General features: G+C 48.0%; 13 protein-coding genes across 13 annotated transcripts; 2 read left to right on the top strand and 11 right to left on the bottom strand.

Annotated features, from left to right (window-relative positions):
• Window positions 1-358: 358 nt before the first annotated feature.
• Window positions 359-547, bottom strand: KNAG0H02720 (60S ribosomal protein eL29; the record flags this gene model as incomplete). Its single annotated transcript, XM_022609546.1, has 1 exon — window positions 359-547. The coding sequence occupies one exon, from the start codon at window positions 545-547 to the stop codon at window positions 359-361; it is 189 nt and encodes a 62-aa protein (XP_022465932.1).
• A 730-nt stretch (window positions 548-1277) lies between these two features.
• On the top strand, window positions 1278-2081 carry HIS6 (1-(5-phosphoribosyl)-5- ((5-phosphoribosylamino)methylideneamino)imidazole-4-carboxamide isomerase HIS6; the record flags this gene model as incomplete). Its single annotated transcript, XM_022609545.1, has 1 exon — window positions 1278-2081. The coding sequence occupies one exon, from the start codon at window positions 1278-1280 to the stop codon at window positions 2079-2081; it is 804 nt and encodes a 267-aa protein (XP_022465931.1).
• A 232-nt stretch (window positions 2082-2313) lies between these two features.
• RPB3 (DNA-directed RNA polymerase II core subunit RPB3) lies at window positions 2314-3294 on the bottom strand (the record flags this gene model as incomplete). The annotated part of the gene is made up of 1 exon (XM_022609544.1): window positions 2314-3294. The coding sequence occupies one exon, from the start codon at window positions 3292-3294 to the stop codon at window positions 2314-2316; it is 981 nt and encodes a 326-aa protein (XP_022465930.1).
• A 321-nt stretch (window positions 3295-3615) lies between these two features.
• TIM44 (protein translocase subunit TIM44) lies at window positions 3616-4875 on the bottom strand (the record flags this gene model as incomplete). The annotated part of the gene is made up of 1 exon (XM_022609543.1): window positions 3616-4875. One exon carries the CDS (start codon window positions 4873-4875, stop codon window positions 3616-3618), a length of 1260 nt encoding a protein of 419 aa, XP_022465929.1.
• A 270-nt stretch (window positions 4876-5145) lies between these two features.
• DUT1 (bifunctional dITP/dUTP diphosphatase) lies at window positions 5146-5580 on the bottom strand (the record flags this gene model as incomplete). Its single annotated transcript, XM_022609542.1, has 1 exon — window positions 5146-5580. The coding sequence occupies one exon, from the start codon at window positions 5578-5580 to the stop codon at window positions 5146-5148; it is 435 nt and encodes a 144-aa protein (XP_022465928.1).
• A 177-nt stretch (window positions 5581-5757) lies between these two features.
• CBP4 (Cbp4p) lies at window positions 5758-6198 on the bottom strand (the record flags this gene model as incomplete). The annotated part of the gene is made up of 1 exon (XM_022609541.1): window positions 5758-6198. The coding sequence occupies one exon, from the start codon at window positions 6196-6198 to the stop codon at window positions 5758-5760; it is 441 nt and encodes a 146-aa protein (XP_022465927.1).
• A 284-nt stretch (window positions 6199-6482) lies between these two features.
• On the bottom strand, window positions 6483-7970 carry ERG1 (squalene monooxygenase; the record flags this gene model as incomplete). The annotated part of the gene is made up of 1 exon (XM_022609539.1): window positions 6483-7970. One exon carries the CDS (start codon window positions 7968-7970, stop codon window positions 6483-6485), a length of 1488 nt encoding a protein of 495 aa, XP_022465926.1.
• A 404-nt stretch (window positions 7971-8374) lies between these two features.
• Window positions 8375-10009, bottom strand: ATF2 (alcohol O-acetyltransferase; the record flags this gene model as incomplete). The annotated part of the gene is made up of 1 exon (XM_022609538.1): window positions 8375-10009. The coding sequence occupies one exon, from the start codon at window positions 10007-10009 to the stop codon at window positions 8375-8377; it is 1635 nt and encodes a 544-aa protein (XP_022465925.1).
• A 582-nt stretch (window positions 10010-10591) lies between these two features.
• PBP1 (Pbp1p) lies at window positions 10592-12976 on the bottom strand (the record flags this gene model as incomplete). The annotated part of the gene is made up of 1 exon (XM_022609537.1): window positions 10592-12976. The coding sequence occupies one exon, from the start codon at window positions 12974-12976 to the stop codon at window positions 10592-10594; it is 2385 nt and encodes a 794-aa protein (XP_022465924.1).
• Window positions 12977-13462: 486 nt separating this feature from the next.
• Window positions 13463-14683, bottom strand: OKP1 (Okp1p; the record flags this gene model as incomplete). The annotated part of the gene is made up of 1 exon (XM_022609536.1): window positions 13463-14683. One exon carries the CDS (start codon window positions 14681-14683, stop codon window positions 13463-13465), a length of 1221 nt encoding a protein of 406 aa, XP_022465923.1.
• A 149-nt stretch (window positions 14684-14832) lies between these two features.
• RNR4 (ribonucleotide-diphosphate reductase subunit RNR4) lies at window positions 14833-15873 on the bottom strand (the record flags this gene model as incomplete). The annotated part of the gene is made up of 1 exon (XM_022609535.1): window positions 14833-15873. One exon carries the CDS (start codon window positions 15871-15873, stop codon window positions 14833-14835), a length of 1041 nt encoding a protein of 346 aa, XP_022465922.1.
• A 2678-nt stretch (window positions 15874-18551) lies between these two features.
• TIM13 (protein translocase subunit TIM13) lies at window positions 18552-18854 on the top strand (the record flags this gene model as incomplete). The annotated part of the gene is made up of 1 exon (XM_022609534.1): window positions 18552-18854. One exon carries the CDS (start codon window positions 18552-18554, stop codon window positions 18852-18854), a length of 303 nt encoding a protein of 100 aa, XP_022465921.1.
• A 104-nt stretch (window positions 18855-18958) lies between these two features.
• On the bottom strand, window positions 18959-19301 carry QCR9 (ubiquinol--cytochrome-c reductase subunit 9; the record flags this gene model as incomplete). Its single annotated transcript, XM_022609533.1, has 2 exons — window positions 18959-19156; window positions 19299-19301. The coding sequence occupies 2 exons, from the start codon at window positions 19299-19301 to the stop codon at window positions 18959-18961; spliced, it is 201 nt and encodes a 66-aa protein (XP_022465920.1).
• Window positions 19302-19414: the final 113 nt, after the last annotated feature.

The following is a 19414-nucleotide window of genomic DNA, read 5'->3' as shown; positions in this document are numbered from 1 at the left end:
TTGGGAGGATGGCCCGCATAGGATTTTCAGCCTACGACAAGAAACTACACCGAGCAGAAGGAACTGACGGTTGTATACTTTTTTGCAATTTCCAGAAAAACGTGTTTTTTAAAAAAGCTTGGTGGTGTGAGGATGTTGAAAGCAGGAACAGGCTTGCTACCGTGTGAAACTCGAGTGCTTTCGAACCCCGTAGCAAGACACCTCATCATCTCTATGCTTCTCAAGGGTTTACACGTTTAGGTTCAGTTTTTGAATTATAGTTACTTAATTCTAATTGTACAGAATGTTATGAAGAGTAGGCGTTGCAAGTTTATAAAAGTTACCTTTGATAGCGAGCACAAAATCACTTGTCCTCAACTTACTTCTTAGCGGCGCGAGCAGCAGCCAAAGTTCTGGCGGTACCGTGCAAGGCGTGCTTGTGGTTTCTTCTGAACTTTGGATCAACACCCTTCAAAGATGGGTACTTGTAGGTCTTAGGCTTCTTAATACCGTTTCTGTGGGCCTTCTTCGTTTGGTTATGAGCTGTATGGTTCTTAGACTTGGACATATTCTGCGAAAAGTAAGCAAATGGAAATACACATTTCCCGGTGTTTTTGTTAGTAGAATGATCAAGTAATTAATTTGGTTATATGATCGGTAGTGAATCCCGGATTTCCATTTGTATCGGGGGAGGGTTCAAACTCGTATCCCTGGAAAAGATACGTGTTTAGCTCTTTTTGTCTGGCTTTTTATCTCTTTCTTCAGACTATTGCCTCCCAATGTAGGATAAGAAGTTTCAACTGTCAATTATATGAGATCATCTCTCAAGCTTAGGACATCTCAAATTATGCGTTTATCTCGGGCAAAACCTGCCTCGGGCTGCGTTTCTTTCGGATTCTTTTTCCTGGGTACTATCTCGATCCAACCATTACACTGCTATTATACGTACGTTTTATGATATTTCTTATTCAATTGTAGCTCAACACTGGCTAGTAGTATCCCAGCTGTGTAATACGAATATACCTGGATTCAACACTTCACTATAATAAACTTCTAGAAGTGAGTTCTGGACAGAGTCTTTTACCCAATGCGGTAATAATGTGACACCGGTCATTTCTTTATACAGTTTTCGCTAAAAAACTTCGTGGTTTACGGATGCAGAACAGTCACTTTCTTGCGCTTCAATTCGGAATTCGTCATTCGAGTTTGGGCCCTTGGCTATTCAGTACACGGTAGTCAGTTGAGTCAGTGTTGCGTTTGGAGTTACTTCCAGAACGCCCAGCCCACAGAGAGTAGAAATGACGCGATTTATAGGGTGTATTGATTTGCATGACGGGGAGGTTAAGCAGATCGTCGGTGGTACGCTTTCTGACAAAAATACTGATTCCAATGCTCAATTGAGGACGAATTTCGTCTCTACCAAACCGTCTTCCTACTATGCTGCTTTGTACAAAGCTAATAACGTCACTGGTTCACACGTAATTAAACTGGGTCCCAATAACGATTCGGCCGCTAGGGAGGCGCTGAAAACAGCACCTTTATTTTTGCAAGTTGGTGGTGGAATCAATGATACCAACTGTTTGGAATGGTTGGAAACTGCATCTAAAGTAATCGTCACAAGTTGGTTGTTTGATTCCGAGGGGAATTTCTTGCTAGACCGTTTACAAAAAATATCCAGTCTGTGTGGTAGGGACCGGCTTGTAGTGGACCTAAGTTGCAGAAAGACACAGCATGGGACCTGGGTTGTCGCGATGAATAAGTGGCAGAAGTTGACCAACTTGGAATTGACGCAGGAAACGTTTGCCAAACTGAGCGTGTACACGAGCGAGTTTCTGATTCATGCGGCAGACGTCGAAGGTTTGTGCCGCGGTATCGATGAACCCCTGGTGTCGAAACTGAACGAATGGACTTCCGGTTTGGATAAATCGATCAAGATTGTCTACGCAGGCGGCGCTAAGAGCATTCAAGATCTTGAACTCGTAGAAAAATTAAGCGAGGGTAGAGTCGATCTGACCTACGGCAGCTCACTTGACATTTTTGGTGGTAAATTGGTCGCGTTCGATGACTGTTGTCAGTGGAACCAAACCACAAATGAACTTTGATGATGAGTTGGTCCTCATGTTATTTGTATTATAGACGTGTATACTGTGTATCCTGACAGCTAGCTACTGTAATAAGGGAAAGATGGCAGGGTCCGTTGTTGTACAGTCACACATGGCGTATGAATATTTGGATTCTCTGCTTACACTCGTTTGCATCCCGAGTATTCCTCCCCATCCTTTCTCGAGTTTATTTGTTCTTATATCATTACAAGCATTGGCGGGCACCACCTCTCTACCAGGCGTCGTCGTACACACCGCTCCCACTGCCACTCCCGATGTTGCCTCCTGTGCCGGCGTTTGGAACGTACATGTCTTGATCATTTCCTCCGGCAAACCCAGTGTCTGCACCGCCGCTATTTATCATGTTGCCCTCGATGCCCGGAACGTTCCCCTGAGCAAAGTTAGTCTTTTCTTGCTCCATTTGGGTCAGCGATAACAGTATGGATGCTACTTTCTTCTGTAGAGTGTCAATCCCTCTGACTACTACTTGGTCGACGCTGATGGAGCCTATCGTTTCCACGTTCATGTAGAAAGTCTCCGCCTTGGACTTATAATCGAAGGGTTCTCCCTCCACTGGAGGGTCCTCGTACTCACAGTTCTCCGAGTTGGGCCACTCCTGAGCAGCATCCACCTCGTACCAGTAGCTTGTATGTTTCAGCTTGTTCCAGGGGTCGTACTCAAACTCTATAGCGGAGGTGGGACCCCATTTGGCGTGTTCCTTGGCAATCCCCTTTTTCGCAATGCACGTCATCTTCAGCTCTTGGCCCTTCCGCAGCTTGCAAATAAGCACCCCGTTATTCTCTTTGTCCTGTATAATTGGGTGGCCAATGTTGCGTCCCATGAGGTTCGACACGATGGTCAGATCCTTGGCGTACACGTTCGTGGTGGACTCACTCTCACCCACCGCCTGCAGCGTCAGCACAACAGAACATTTGTCGCAATGGTCCTCACAGAAACAGTCCCGACAGTACTCCAGCCGCTCGATGTCCATGCTCTGCAAAGGTATCAACCCAAGTCTGTGTGCAATAAACTCATCTGCCAGCACAGTGGTGTTCGTTTCCACTTGCACGGAATCGATCGCCAAAGTAGGGATTTCGGCCACCATCACTCTCCTAAGAGAGTTGGCCATGGCCAGTTCCACATTGGACAGTATGAAGTCGACATTATCCCTGTTCGCTTCTCTAATCTTCACCTGGGGGCCCTCTTCGTTCATTGTGTTCTTGTTATATATGCTGCGGATGAAACTCGTTAAAGATACAAAAAGAGGGAGAGAAAGACGGAGACGGATACACAGTCGGGTATTTTGGGACAGATGCTCTCGAGTGTATGTCTATCCACCAGGTACGTCCCTGTCCCTCGCTCTGGTCCGGGCCGCTTCGTCGCTTTGAACAGAAAACTTTTCACTGATACATTTCGAGAACGCGTCACTAAGTACGACTAGTGCGATGCGGTATTGGTACGTATTGACAAGAGGGTCAAGGCATCCAATCGTCTGTGAGGGTCCCTATATGACGATGATGACGGTGGGACCGGCTCAGGTGAACTGTCTGGACCCGCCGCGGACGAATTCGAGGATTTTCCACCCTTCCGTTTCCTCGTCTGTGACCTGTTCTGGGTCTCTTGTGAACACCATCGCGTACGAGCTCATGAGGATATTGGACTCGCTGCCCGCTGCTATCTCCCCCGTCTTGACCTTCTTGTACAAGTTAATCTCTTGGGCTCTACACCCGACGACGAGGACGGGAAGGTCTTGTGGTTGGAGCAGTTTTGCACTGACAATCTCGACGCCTCTGATGTCGAGGATACGGCCGTCAGCAAACAAAGCCTTCTCTTTGAACATCTTCTGCTGTGCAGCGTAGACGTTGTACGGGGCCTCGCTGAACCATTTCTTGAGCACCTTCTCGTCGCCACGCACGTACGCCTCAAGGATCTCAGGGACGACGTATTCCCGGAGATGCTTCGTGAAAGTGACACTGTTGAAGTTCGGGTCCATGAGCTTGAATTGCGTGTACACACGGCCGGACTCCGTCTCTGCGAAGAACTTGCCCACTTTACCGGAGACTTTGCGCATGAACACGATGAGCGGGTTCTCGCTCTCGTCCCAGAGCCTGTGTTTCAGCCCGTGTAGGGACCTGCCGACGGCGGTCTTCTCCTTGAAATCCTCCATCTTCTTACCGAGGGACTCTTTGGACTCTACACCTGTCGCCACCAGTGCAGTGCCAGCCTCGTCGTTGCTCTTGACGGCACGGACACGCTCTCCCGAAGCGAGCGCCTTCTCCCTCCTACGTTGCCTCTCCTCGCGAGTAAAAAATCCACCGTAACTGGTACTATCCCCGTCGTCGATCACCTCAGAGACATCCTTGTACAGCTGTGTCTGCCGCACGGGCTCAAACCCTTCGTCCAGTTTCTGTGCCGTCTTCACCGCGGCCTTCCGCGAAGCCTTCGCGATCTCCGAATCCCACGCCTTCGACGCTATACCTTCCACGGTCTCCCCTGTCTTCTTCAGCGTCTTCCCGACGATCGTAGACCCCTTCTGCGCGCGTAGGAAGGCCTCCCGCGCCTTCCTGTACGCCTCCGTCTCACCGATCTTCCCAGACGCATCTTGCAACGTCCTGATATTCTCCTGTAACTCCTGCGACTTCTCCCACTCCTTCTTGAAAGTGTCTCTAAAGATAGACAGCGGCGACCGCGGGTCTCGACCACCGTTCAACAGCACCCGCGCCGTGTGCAGCGGTGCACGCGCAACCACTCTCACACCGGCAGACGCTGGACGAACCGTTTTATAAGCTAGCATTCAATGTGCGTGACGGCACCTGCGTGAGTGTCGTAGTAACAGGACAGATCTGTAGCAACAGTGTTCCGCTGCAGTGTCTCCTTCTCGACGTCCTGACGAGTCATCAGCCAGTGAACAAGTTGGTGAAAAGGTCCTCAGCGTTGAATTTTTGAAGATTTTTGTGCGTCGAGGACGAAGACGACGACGATGACAAGTTCCATCGCTTACTTGTGGTTCAATTGTATCTGTTACGTAGGTGTATGTATGATGGGTGCGGGGGAAGGGGGTTCTTTACTTCCCCGTGCTGCCGAAACCGCCGGCGCCTCTGGCGCTCTCTTCGAGTGAGTCCACGACGACGACCTCTGCGTCGTCGACGATGCGTTCGAGGATGAGCTGTGCGACACGGTCGCCCCTCTCCACGGTGAAGTCCCTCTGGGAGTGGTTGAAAAGCACGATTCTGACCTCCCCGGTGTAGTCCCTGTCCACTACCCCGGCACCCGTCTGAATCCCGTGCTTCACGGCGAGTCCTGACCGCGGCGCGATCCGGCCGTACGTACCCAATGGGACTGTGAAGGACACGTCCGTGGCCACGAGACCTTGCCCCCCCGCGGGGATCGTCGTTGGCTGCGACGCGTAGATGTCGTAACCTGCAGCAGCGTGCGAACCTTTCGTTGGCGCAGTCGCGTGTTCAGATCTCAATTGCACTCTCAAAGTTGGCGTGGACATCTCCCGTGTCTCTTAACTGTAGTGTTCCCTTGTGGGACCCTTCCTCTTGCAAAACTGAGGAGACTGAATGAACTGGTCGACCTCGTCGTCTTTTATAGTCGCAGAAACGAAAAAGTGACTTTTGATGGGTCTGTGTGTGTATGTACAAGTAATCGAAAGAGAGGTGGTGGTTAGAAACTACCAGGGTTTCCACCAGTGTTTCTTCGGCTGGTCCGCCGCGTTCTGCCTGCGGATCTCCAGTAGGCTGTTCTGCATCCTCTCGAGGTCCCCGCGCTTGTCATCCTCCCCCTGCCGCCTATGGAACTCGTCAAAGATGTCCTGCGACCCCGCGGTGTTGTTGTTGTTGTTGCGGCGCTCGAAGGGCGACTGTATGGGCCCCGTCTTCCAGATCGGGTCCGAGCTGTTCGCTGTCTCCCTGACGATCTTCATCAGCTGCCTCTGCTCCTCCTGCCGTAACTGTCGGCCCTCCTCGTACCGCCGCCGCACCTCAGGGGAAAACGACTCTATCAACTTTTCGTCCGACGGGGTCGAGTACTTGAACAGAAGCACGCCGCTGCCAATGATCGCTCCACCCCACACGTACACTCTCAGCCACCGTCTCCATACAGGTCCCTCCATCGTGTGGTTGTCTCAGGGGAGAGACGGACTGCGAATACAAGCAGAACAACAAGCGCTTCCCTTTTATACTTTCAAAAAAAAGTAGTGAAGGTACAGATAGAGATAGAAAGTGTTGTATAGAGGTACAGAGAGTGTTAATAAATAATAATGTTGTGGGGATGACACGGTATGTGTTTTGTAGTTGCTAATGGGTAGAGTGTATAATTAAGTAGGATGGTCGTTGATTCCATGTTGTTTTTTTAGGAGTCATGATAGTAAGAGTTCTTGTTTTGTAGTGGTGGAATTTAACCGAAGTATTCGCCCAGCATGAATGGGGTGAACACTCTGACGGCGGTGAAAAAGATCATGAAGCCCTCTAGGACACCCAATGGGAACCCGAAGAAGCCGCGTTCCTCGATGTTCAAGTAGCACGTGTACAGGGCCACGGCAAAGAACACTCTAGTCAAGTACAGTGGGTTTGGCAACACACCGGACAGGAACTGTACGGGCACGTTGACGCAGTCGCCGCCGCGTTGGAAGTACTTGAAACAGCCTCTCTGTAGAGCCTTGAGGTTTGGAGTGTCTGCAGCGAACAGAGAGTACAGGGCGATCGAAAGCACGTTGACGACAGTACCGTGACTCTTTCTTTCGAAGTGCAGGTCTAGAAGCTCGTCTAGGATTGTGGCACGGTCGCTGAAGTCCAAGTCACCGATCTTGTCCATGAGCAACACGACGTCGTGAAGCCCGACGGTCATACCACCACCTGTCAGTGGGTGTCTCATGTTCAAAGCGTCACCGATGACGCACATCCCGATGACGTCGTTCTGTCTAGCTGGTAGGTAGGAGTTTGGCATGGCTCTGAATTTCCCAGCCTGCAAGGCGTCGTCGAACGATGGTCTCAGTGCCTCTGGGATGTATGGTTGCACGTCCTTCTGCATCCAGCCCTTCAAGTCTTTGGGCACTTTAGCGCTGTTGAAGGCGCACAGGATTCTTGTCTCCTCTGGGGAGATCTGGTACACGATGACTGGCATGTGTTTGTTACCAAGGATGACGTGACCGTGGTTTGGTGTAGGCATTTTAGCGTGGTACAGAGACATACCAACGAAGGATGACCCCACAGTGGGGACATGTTCTGGGTTCAACTCCTTTCTGAAATGGGAGAAAATACCGTCGCAGACAAAAGTAATGTGTGCCTTGAAGTCCACTTTCCCACGGCCCTCGATGTCAATCTTGGCACCGATAACCTCGTTGTTGTTCTGAGCGTCCTTCAAAACCTCCACACAGTTCCCCTGCACGCAGGTAACGTTTGGCTCATTCCTGACAATGGCTCTCAAGTTATCCAAGAACTTCCCGTGAACGAAGGCAACACCTCTCTCCCTCTCATCTGTCTCGAAGTCCTTTTTCGTGATATGGCCATCGTCCAACACTTGATCGTTCCCATCGCGAACCAAATCCTTAACTTTGTGTACTGGCTCGACATCGGACTTGTAAGGGTACGGAATGTCGACCTTCTCGCCGTTGAACATCACAGTATACCCAGTGACTGGCACGGCCTCGATATTGTTAATCGACTGCACCATCCCGAGAGACCGCAACGCACGGACACCACCTGGCTGCATCAACTCGCCGACAATTCTGTCCGGCAAAGCCCAGTCCCTCTCCACAATAAGCACCTTCTTGCCCTTCCTGGCCAGCCCCGTGGCGACACAGGGCCCGATCACACCGGCACCGATCACAATCGCATCGTACGTGACACCCTCGTCCGCATTGAACAGGTTCTGGTTCAAAGCCATAGTATACTTCCTAAACAGATAATGTTTTCCCGCTTGGCAGCTGCCCAGATTCCACTAAAATCTAGCACCACTGACCACCCACATCTACAAACACCCGAACTTATATACGTCTGTGCACAAAGCGCATCACACCAACTGCATGCCCTGCCACAGGCAAGAACAGGCCTTTGCCTGCGAAGCACCACCTAAACGACAGCCTCGGCAGCATCGTATCGGCCACCGCGGTGCGTGGGTGCGCGCCCGGCGTCTTGCGGACATAAGCGGTGCCCATGTGGGCGCGCTGCGGGCGTCTCTGCGGCTCGTTCCCGGGAACGACGCTGGGGAGACGCTCTCTCGGTTGCGGTCTTAGAAGCGGTAAAACGCGGTGGCTCCCGCTGTGCTACTGTTGCTATGTACGGTGGCTGCTACTGGGGCTGGGTCTGGGTCTGGGTCTGGCGGGATACGAGGTGCTGGAACTCGGCGCAGACGGCGTCGAACTGCGCGCGGCTGGGCAGGCTGCCCTGGGCACAGCTCAGGCACACGTTCATCCCGCCCGCCGGGGTGCTCACGACGTTCACGACGTACGAGAAGTTGAGCACGCCGACGTCCTGGACAAACTTGAGGTCCCGCAGTGTCCAGCGGTCCGCTTTGGTCGCCTCCGCCCCGCCCGTGACCAGTGCGCCCACGTTGCTCAGGATAATCCCGCCTCGGCGGTTGCCCAGGTACGACTCGCTGATCAGTTTGTCGATGTTCTGTTTCTTGTACACGAAATCGAGCATGATAGTGCCGAGCCCTATCAAGTAGTCCGCGCCGCGGAGCACGCCCGTGTAGTACTGGGTCAGGGGCCAGAACTCGGTCTCTTGGAAGCTGGGGATGAAGTAGCTGTAGTGCAGCCCGGCAACGTTAGAACCGTACTTGTACTGGTCGGCGGCCAAGTCACCGGGCAGGATACGTCTTGTGTCGCTGGGGACGGAGATGTCGAACCCCAACTCGCTGTACCTTCTGTTTTGGAACACGCCGCTGTTTTGCAACGCAACGGAGAGACACGTCTGCAAGAACGCAGTCACGGAACAACCCTGTGTCCGCACCGCGGTGCGGATCACGTCCATTTGTTCCGATGGGAAGTTCACAATACTGTGCCAGTTAGCGTTCTGCTCACTGATCCGTTTCGTCTCCGGGGCATTGGACCTGTAGTCGAAGTACTTCTTCAACATTGTAGAAACCATGAATTTGGGTAGAGAGGACAGTGCCGGGCGGTAATCGATCCGGTCCGTGATTGGGATCGGGATTTTCGAGATGGCAGAGTGGTCCACACTGTAATCGAATATCGTAGTGTCATCCGAGACACTCTCATCAGTGGCACGGTTCAAGTTCGCTATTATATCCTGGAAAAGATTGATACCAGTCATTGCATCCGCACAACAGTGGTTGCTCACGTAGATCACCTTCCCAAACCTTACGCCTTCCTCCTTCTTCTCGTCATCCACCTTCATGGGCAGGCAGATCAACCCCCAATTGGGCTTCCCCGGGTCGCAGATCGGGATCCGGATCTGCGAAACAAGCTCAGTCAACACATTTTTCACCTGGTAATCGTCCCTCCGATACTGTGCAATAATCTCACTAACCACTTGCTGCTGTGTCTCTTGAAAGTTGAGGATTACACTCTCAAGAGATAACCGAGGCAACACTTTGATGTAGTCGTGTTCGGGGAAGGGCTCGTTCAAATACTCCTCGCTACGGTAGTACTCCTCCTCGTACGGGTACCTCTTGGGCACGATCGTGTGCACCAAAATCGGGTTCTTGCAAAAGATATCTTTCAGCGCCGCCAAAAACGCCTTCGACCGCACATCGATCGAACGGTTGAATTGCCCGTAGATCGAAAAGTTACTGTACAGATCCTGCCTTTGGAGCAAAGCGAAGTAGTTCTCCAAGTGGCCCATGCGCCGCGCGTGGCCGCGCTCAATCAAAACAGGGTCGATCGAACCAGCATCGGATCCATCCTCGTTCACCAGCAGCGCAGTCGTCTCGACAACGCCTTCAAGCTTCTTGTCCTTTTCCATTGCGGGGGGGCTTAGACTCGATAGCAGCAAACGAACAGCTGAAATATCAGTACCGAAGTCTCACGAAGTAAACACGCAGACAGGAAACGGCTCCCAAAGCGGGGCAAAAGAAAGTTAATTGCATCTGTATCTACAATCTAAACACTTTATACGCTATCACTCGGTAACCGATGCCCACGCGAGAAAGCTAAACGATCAGGGTCTCGTTCAAGATCCAGAGCTCGAGGCCAGTTTTTTTTTTATTTTGGGTTCACCTTTCTTTTTCCTGCACGTTTATTAGATGCAGATACAATAGGAGAGAGCCTACTGCAGGCGGGCGTCGTGGGGTTCGTACATACGGTAGCATCGGTCTTGCGTGGAAGATCGGAAGTTTCGCAGGGCGGAATGAGCAGTGGTGTTACTGCGCTTCCCGCGGAGCACAACGACGATTTGGGAGGAGGGGAGATGAAGGTTGAGTGTCGGGGAGTTGACAAGTTCATGGAGGCAAACGTAGCAAACTCTTAACTTCGAGGCCACGGAGAAGAAGGTGTATCACTCTTGGTAATTGTGTCGGTCCGCTGAATTGTCGGCTTTTCTTCCTTGCTACTTGTTGTGATTTCTTGGCTTGTGGTGATGGCTGTTGTGGTTGTTGACATGGTGTGTAGTATGGACAGGATGGTTGCCGCCATGGTGGGCGTTACCGTTACTGTGGCTATTATGACCGTAGTAATGTTTGTGGCCACTGCCGCTCGAACCACCAGGCATACCTCCTCCGTTGCCCGCCGCGCCCATCATTCCCTGGAATGGCGGCATCCCACTGGCACCTGGATACCCAAACGGCATGTTCATGTACGCTGGAGGCATGTGTGGGGACATCGCCTGGGGTGAGGGGCTGTTCGTAGCGTCCTCGCCCATCATCGGCATCATGGGTGTCATCGACGGGTAAAACATGGGTTGTGGTTGGAATGGAAGATACATTCCACCTCCTGGGAACCCATCCATCATTGGGTTTGGAGAATGTGCCCCCGGGGGACCTCCAGCGACATTGTTTGGGTCGACACCTGCTCCTGCTCCTGGGAAAGTCATCATCCCTCCTGGAGGCATGCCCATCTGTGGGCCGCCTGCACCGCCGCTGGACATCATGTACTGAGGTTGGTTCATGGACCCACCCATCGCGCTCATGTTGTTGTATTGACGCTCTTGGAACTTGACTTGCGCTTCCTGGATAGCAGTCCGCTCGTCAGGGAAAAAAGTCTTGTAAGATTCCTCTACGGTCCCGTTCCAAGTAGGAGCAGTGAAGTATGGTTTCTCCACAAAAAATGGTTCCATCTCCTTTTCCAGATCATGCGCCTTCTTCGCTTGCTTGAAGAAATTGAAGTTTTCTTGGAATAGTGCACCTTTGTTACCAGCACTTTGTAACCGTTGAGAACTGAAGAAGGATCCGTGTGGGCGTCTTCTCAAATGCGTAGTTCCTCTTGCCACAGGTGGGGAATGGGTCTGGGACTGCTGGCTTGACTTGCGAGAAAGCTCCTTCTTCTGGTCCTTTGGAGAAGGCGACTTCGCGGCAGCATCAGCAGCTTCCTCCTCGTTTTTCTTCACAACGCTTCTCATATCGTTTGGCACCTCATAGGGAACTTTGAATTTCTGCGAAAATTTTTTCAACTCCTCGATCTGAGCCTCCTTTGTCAATGGTAATGGTATTCTGGGTTTAGGAGATTCTCTTTGGTGGTAATCCTTGTAAAATCTGGAAACAGAAGGCTCTCTGGACGATTTTTTACCAAAGTCGTGTAAATGTGCCTCCTTGCCGTGGTGTGGAACCTCTGTAGGGGTCTCCTTGTGTTCTTCACTAACACGGACTTTGGTCTCGGATTCCTTCTTAGCAGGAGGCTGCTTGGCAATTTGTGCAGGAATCTCGCTTTCATCCACAGTTTTTGAGTCTGCAGTTTTACCCCCTGAGGACGAAATAATGGCAGGGTCCGTGTGGTGGGGCTGTGTTCTCAAAGTGGGTGGCAAGTATCTGTTACCCTTCGTAGCCTCAGTAGGTCTGGCATTGTTCTTCAAAGAAGCTAGGAGCTCGCCACCCCTTCTGTCCACACCTGAGTACAAATCTTCCTCATCCATGCCAGAATCATCAATGGCAATACCTCTATCCTCTGCAAGGTGGATATTGCCGGATGAACCTTGGCCTTCAATTTCCTCAGCGAGTTTTTGCGCCTCCTTCAATTTCTGTTCAAAATGTGGGTCATCCTTGTTAATCTTCGTTGTGTAAAAATGTTCATCGTAGGAGGACTTGATACCAAATTTTTTCTCGTTGACAGAGAACTGATCCCAGGTTGAAGAGGACTCTTCCAAAGTTTGGCTGTTCAAAGTTCTGCTTGTAGCAGGTAGTTCATCTGGAACCCATGCTTTCAACTCCCTTTCTCTGACAGACTTCCCACCAGAAATATCAACGTCCGTCTTGAACTCTTTTTTGGCATCCCTCTCCTTACTCTTCTGTTCCTCTTCTACATTCTTCTTGTTCTGCTCTGATTTCTCATGCTCCCATTTATCGTCCAGGGACAGGTCAATATTTTTCAACTCCAGCTCAGCAATATCCGCACCATGAATCAAGAACGTCTCCCCCAAATCCGTATCGTCCATCTCTGCATGCTCATTGATCGGTAATGAAGATCCCTTGACTCTTCTAGGGTACTTGAGGACAATGTCCAGCCCAGCCGTGGACTTCAAATTGCAAGCCAAAAGCAACCCCTCGTACTGGATACCAGACACCACGGTAACGAAAACATCACTCCCAATGCTGTTAACTAATAAGTAATCAAATCTATCAGTAAATTGCTTGTTAGTTTCGGCGCTCTCGTAAAATAGAGATGCGGCAGAACCACTGTTGTTCCCGTTTCCAAAGCCGTTTGGCCCCTTCCCAAAAGACCCACTCAACTTCTTGTTGCTGCTAGCAGCACCGTTTTCTCTTCTTTTATAGGTTCCCTTCATCGTAGCCTCGAAGTCTGTTTAGTAAAAGCAATCGGCCAGTAACAAAAAAAAGGATCCTATCTCAATAAAAATATCTCACTGTAAAGGATAAAAAAATGTCTACCTCGTGTTAGATTCGCCTATTGCCAAGCAATGCGAAAGTTCCTAAAACACAAAAGAAGTTGATAATCCTTTACCTGTCTACAATGTCAATGTAGCGACCGTGAAAGAAAAAAGAAAAAAAGGATAGAAAGGGGGAAAAACCTGTCTGGATAGCACGAGTCGACCGCCTAAAACCAACTTTGGGGGACACCTTAGTATTCCCTTCGGCACTCGTGAACTTAAGAAACGATCTGTCTTCAATCTGTCTCTTTTTTTTTTATTGTTGAGAAAGAGATTTTTGGAATAAAAGCGAAAAAACCTGGGGAAGTCTCGTGGGAAATGACTATTTGGTAATCTGGTAGTGCACTACACAGAGATGACGGTAACTTAGAACAGTATATATGATTAGATGCGGTCTGAATCTTGGTTTGCGAGAAACTCTGAGATGGTTTGCGATTCTGCTTTTTCAAGATACGTCGCGAGTGTATCGTTCAATTTGGCTGAGAGGCCCTCGTACGCTGCTAGGGCGGGCAATTTACTCTGCGCGAGCCGCGAATGTTCCGGATCCTGCGGTAAAGTTGTTTTGACCCGCGTAGGTATCACCAGGTTGAATTTGGCAATGTCTTTGGAAAGTGGCGAGACTCTGCTTCTGTCTGTCTCGTCCTTTTCTGGGTCTGTCATCAAGCCGTAAGTGTTTTGTAATGCAGTGTTCAGCAGAGGGTGCAAATTACCCTTCAAGAGATTATCCTTCAAAATCTTTGTATCGCTCGTCTTCAGTTTGGCCAGCAAGTCCTTCGTCTCTCTAAGTTTGTTCCTCTCCTTGATGATCTCCAGCTCGAGTCTCTCCACATCTTGCAATTCCTGCTGGTGCTTCTCCTGTATATACTTCCTCTTAGCGAACACGTACTCAATGTCTAGGTCCTCGCCATTCACCTCCGCTGGGAACCGGCATTCTTCCAGCTTGTTCGACATCTTCTCTACAATCTTCCCCATCAGTTTCCTTTTCACCTTGTGCACTTTATCGAGCTCCGTTCTGTCGTAGTTCAGCACTTCGTTCAATTCCGAATCACACTCAGCAAACGTTTCCTCAAGCGAGTGTTCTATATTACCTTCCACGATCCGGAGTATACACTGACGCAATTTATCCGGTGTTCGCCTCCAGTGCAGAGATTTAATGTCGATGTGTTGGTCGCGGAGTATTTCGTCATTGAACATATCTCTTACGACACTCTTGAAATCCCAGGGGTCCGTACGTTGGGTCTGTGTCGTCCTCCTTGGGGCCTTTGACCCCCTCTTCTTTGTAACCCGTGACGGATTGATGGGCAGGGCGAAATCATCGAAGGGCCGGTCCCTTGGTGTTACTGCCGGTGATGAGCTTTTCACGAACAGCGTCCTAGCATTTAATCTTAAATCAGCGGTATTGATGTCTCTGAGGTCCGAGCCACTCGGTGACAGTGATGCCGTTAGGTTATTTCCTATAGAGCTCATTGTATAGTCTGGTGGAGAGGAGCGTCTAACTATGTACAAATCTTCTGGGACTATATTTGAATATCGATTGTTTATTATTACGTACGCGTAATTTTTTTCCCTGAATGAAAAGGTGAAATTGGCAATAGGAACGAACATATGAAAGGTTGGCTATCGCGAATGCTCTTAAGGAGAACAATTTGCCCTGGGTATATGAAAAATGGGTGGTCTTGTATTTCATTTTATTTGTATATTTAATAAGTATATAAATAAATAGTGGAGGAGAGTAAAATTACCAAAGGTAAAGTTTAGAAACTCTCGTTGAAGTTGAAAGCTTCACTGGCAGCGACTGCTTGGGGTGGCTGCTTGGCCTTGATGAAGTCCGAGACTTGCTTTTCGAAGAATCTGCTCTTGCCGATGGAGGTGGTGTCTGCCATGAACTCGAATGGGTTGGAAACGTTGTAAACTTTCTCGTTACCGAAGGAAAGAAGCAAAGAGTCAGCCAAGTACTCAACGTACTGAATTGTTTGCGCCTCGTCGACACCAGCCTCCTTGACGTTCATACCGTTGACCAGGACATCCTTTTCGATGTCGACGGCCTCGGTGATGATCTTTTCGATCACTTTTGGTTCTGGCTTCTTCTTCAAGTGAGCGAACAACAAACAGGAGAAATCGGTGTAGGAGCCCTTGTCTCTGTAGATGTTAGTGTTGGCCTTGTTCAACCCAGCCAACAAACCCTTTTCACCTAGAGCAAAGACTGCCGCGTGCGCACCAGACAAGAAGATACCTTCCTTGGCGGCAAACGCGACCAGTCTTTCACCGTACAAAGATTCAGGGTCCTTAATCCATCTGTTAATGAAGTCGGTCTTTTGTGCGAAGTGAGAACAGTTCTTTATCTCCTCGTAGCATTTGATATTTTCTGGGCCGTTGAAGTACGCGTCGATGACCATGGAATACACTTCATCGTAGATGTTTTCCATCATGATTTGGAACCCGTAGAAGGACTTCCCCTCAGGGTTCTGCAATTCAGCTGAGAATCTCTCAATCAAATGACGGTTGACGATATCTTCACCGAGGGTCAGCAAAGCCATGAATTTTTTCAAGAAGGCCAATTGCTCAGCAGTGACCTTCTTGTCAGCGATATCCTCCACATCTTTACTCAATTCGATCTCCTCTGCGGTCCAGAAAGAGGCCTCCGCCTTCTTGTAAGCAGCCCAGATCTCGTGGTACTTTATAGGGAACATGACGAATCTCCTTTTGTTCTCGATCAAAAGGATTTCATCCTTCTCGGTTTCATGAGTGGCTTCACGGGAAGCGCTGAACTGGGATAGAAACTTGGCGTGGGACATTATGATGTGTGAAATGCACTTCAATGAAGTTAAGGGTAGTATACTATAGAAGAAAGAAAAGAAAAGGAACGGTTGATGGTATCAAAGCCCTTGGTTCTTCGAGAGATTCTAATAAAGTTTGGTATATTCACAAAAGGAAGACTAGGGAGTAACACTACGACGTAACCAGATGAGAAACAATTGATCGCAAGCAGCGCTTTATATAATCTAAGAAGGCACAAGAAAAGTACGAGAAAGAACAGAAAAAAAAAGAAAGAAAGAAAGAAATCACTGAGCAAAAATTTTCAAGATTTTTTGGGAACAGAAAAAGAAAAGAAAAGAGAGCTGTGTTCCCCCAGAAACAGCCGCAGCAGCACCCCGCCACCCCCCAAAAAGAAAGGAAGTCGGGCAGATTTTTCTGCGCTGCGTTGCCACAACAACCGGTTTTCTCGTACTGGGTCCCACAGAAAACACCGTAGCACCGGGGTGTACGGGAGGGGGGGTGCCTGTTCTGTCGTTTCTTTTTATCGCGTTGATGTTTCCCCTTTCGGAAAATGCGTTGCCATGGCAAACGCGTCGTTGTTGTGACAACACTCTGGGTGTCTCTGGTAACGGGAACGCGTACGCGTTACCATGGTTATCGCATGTTGGTATTTTCCTGGGTCGTTACTTATTCTGATTAGCTTGGAACGACACCTGGACATCCGATGAGCAGGTGCGGGGCGTGGCTTGTTAGAGGGCGAAATTGGAGGGGATAGGTGTGATCTTTATGGGAAATAGTATCTAATTGGATTTATATTTAGAAAACAGTGGATGTGTAGTTCTAGACATACGGGATTGAGTATTCGCTTTAGCTTTGATGCTGGCTATTCGAATATTCTTGTTGAAGGAAGTTGAACATGTAGTCATATGGTGTTATTTTATTGCTGGTTATGAATCACTATTAGGATTGGAATCGTTCAACGGTACTGAGAAGATATAGGGATGTAGGGAACCCCATTAGTCTAGTTGTTCCCATACTTCTGGTGTAAGGGACATTTAATATTGCATCTGTTAAGTCTCTATATTCTTGTAAACCAGTTATTATTTCCTAATTAAAGTTTAAGAAGTTGAAGGATAGACTCTTGGAAGTGTACAATATGTGGTTATCTTGATGGCGATGATTTCGTGCAAACATCCAACCATTGTTTCTTGCACAGTTTCAATAGTTCAAGTTTAAAGTACTCTGGTATAAACTGTTTATCAGAAGTCTTGAACGTTTTGATTCACGTGATATTGACATTTATTTGCAGCTACTGAAAAAGAGTAAAATACTTGATCTGTACTTGTTTGGCTGTTAGTTAAACAGTTTAAAGAGCCAATAGAATGCAATAACATGTGGCTATATGGACCTTTGTGGACCAGGAAAATGTTGGATATTGTCTTTCTCGCCGTGACTATCCATTTTGAGTAGAGGTTGAAAAATGACTCAGGTAAAGTTAACTTCTTAGTTATACTATTCAAGTATAAGGTTCGATGGTCTCTTTTGTAGGTTCAGAAAGATAGAGACCAATACTATGAATATAACTAGTCTTTATATATGTGAGAATTTCCAGATATTCTCAGAGTAGTAAGTATGTTTCACAGTACGACATATTAACTTCCTCGTGGCATTAGTGTTATACATTTCATAGTTGCCACGTATCATTATCGTTTCATATTCTGTTTATGCCTATGATGATATCTTATCATTCCTATAATAGTCATTTTCTATATTTAGCAGAAAGGACGAAGGAGCTACATTACTTTCAGTCTTTATATTTGTTTGAACTTGCCGATTTAATGTTTTACATCGGGAGATTCAAGAAAACAGCAATAAGATAAAAACAAATTAAATAAACTAAAAAATTGACAAGGTGAGCTGTGTTGAAAGGGCTTTAACTTCCTCAAGTATTGATACCAAAGGTTGTGCATAGTCTATATATAATAAAATGAATACTTAACTTCTTGCCTTTTTTTCTACAGTATAGACTAGCATTGGAATACGTCCCATGGGAAGATTTTCTCTCTTGTATATTACAATTTTATCAGATCCATCCAGTCCAAACAGTCAGTTGACTACGTGACTGTCCGTATATTGGTGAAAGCAGCGCTTATATCACTATGCAAGGCAATCTCAGTGTACATGTTCTACACTTACAAGTACTTTCCATCACATGTCTATGTCAAACAGTAATGCAACTTTTAAAACTATACTTGTAACAGTGTGATAATAAGGAAATATTGTTTTGTTTTGTCAAGCTATTTTCAAAGTTCTCAAACAAGCTTCTGCTAGAGTGATAGAAGTTCAAACCTTTCCCCTCATGACAGTTCAAGAAACAGCTGACGATTTTTGATTTCCCGAGACAGGACCTACATAAATAACACCAGGCTTCATTATTGATCCACTTATTTCTCGACTCTAACATGGGAAGTTCGCCGAACAGATCCAAGATAGGCATCAGACGTTTCCACCATCACTTTGCTTGAAACACCTGAGTAACTCTATCCCTACTACTCCTTGCATACGCAAGAGCTGTGGGTTAGAGGTGTATGGTTATAAGAGCACTCTCTTAATTTGTTTTGAATTTTCTTTTTTTTCCACCTTTAAGATGTAAAGAGTACTGTTCTGCTCCCATTTGACAAGTTAGACCGAACCGCTTAGTGTCTACACAGCAACGATGGGTCTGTTTAGTAGAGAGAAATCCAACGAGAACGCAGCTCCAGCAGTTTCTCAAGGGGATTCTAAAATCACGGACCAGTTGAAGGGCCAAATCAAGCAGGAAATAGCAGTAGCAAATGCCACCGAGCTTGTAAGCAAAGCCTCCGAAAGTTGTTTCAACCTGTGCTTACAAAAACCATACAACACCAATAACGATACGTGTATAGATCAATGTCTGGCCAAATACCTGCGGAGCTGGAACATCATCTCCAAGACGTACGTCAGCAGGATCCAAGAGGCCGCTAATGCCGGGGAGATTTAAAGCGTTCTTAGAAGATGAATATGTATTAAATGTTAACTAAAGGTACGCCTGTTACGTAAATAAAATCACCTGAATAAATAAATGATGTGGGAGAATATTCTGCTTCACTCGTCGTCATCGCCGTCTCCACCGTTTTCCAATTTCAACCTGACATCGTCCCACAACTTACCTTTATTGTGAGACTCCCACCATTTCGTTATACTGGAGTCGAAGTACGCTTGAAACACAAACGCAGATGCAAAAACGGTCCCCACAAACACCGCGTTCCTCCTGAAGAATACTTTATAAATCGATGAAAATGACTATATTATCAATATACACACTACTAGTGTGTGTGCATCCGTACCCTAATTGTTAGTTTTTTGTTGCTAAGAACCGAAAGGCAATACTTTTTTGCCTATTTCAACATGGGTCTCCCCAAAAGAAGCAAAACACATAACATACCATCTTTCCAGTGCTCACAGATCACAGTTTTTTCGTACCTGTCAACGTGTAACAAACGTTCTGTATGTAAAGGTTTCACAATGTATAAATTATATATACGTGAAGTCGCTCTCTCC

Source organism: Huiozyma naganishii, chromosome 8, assembly GCF_000348985.1.
Source record: "Huiozyma naganishii CBS 8797 chromosome 8, complete genome".
Classification (NCBI taxonomy): Eukaryota; Fungi; Ascomycota; class Saccharomycetes; order Saccharomycetales; family Saccharomycetaceae; genus Huiozyma; species Huiozyma naganishii.
The sequence above is the reverse complement of the archived record's forward strand: the minus strand, read 5'-3'. Positions and strand labels throughout refer to the sequence as shown.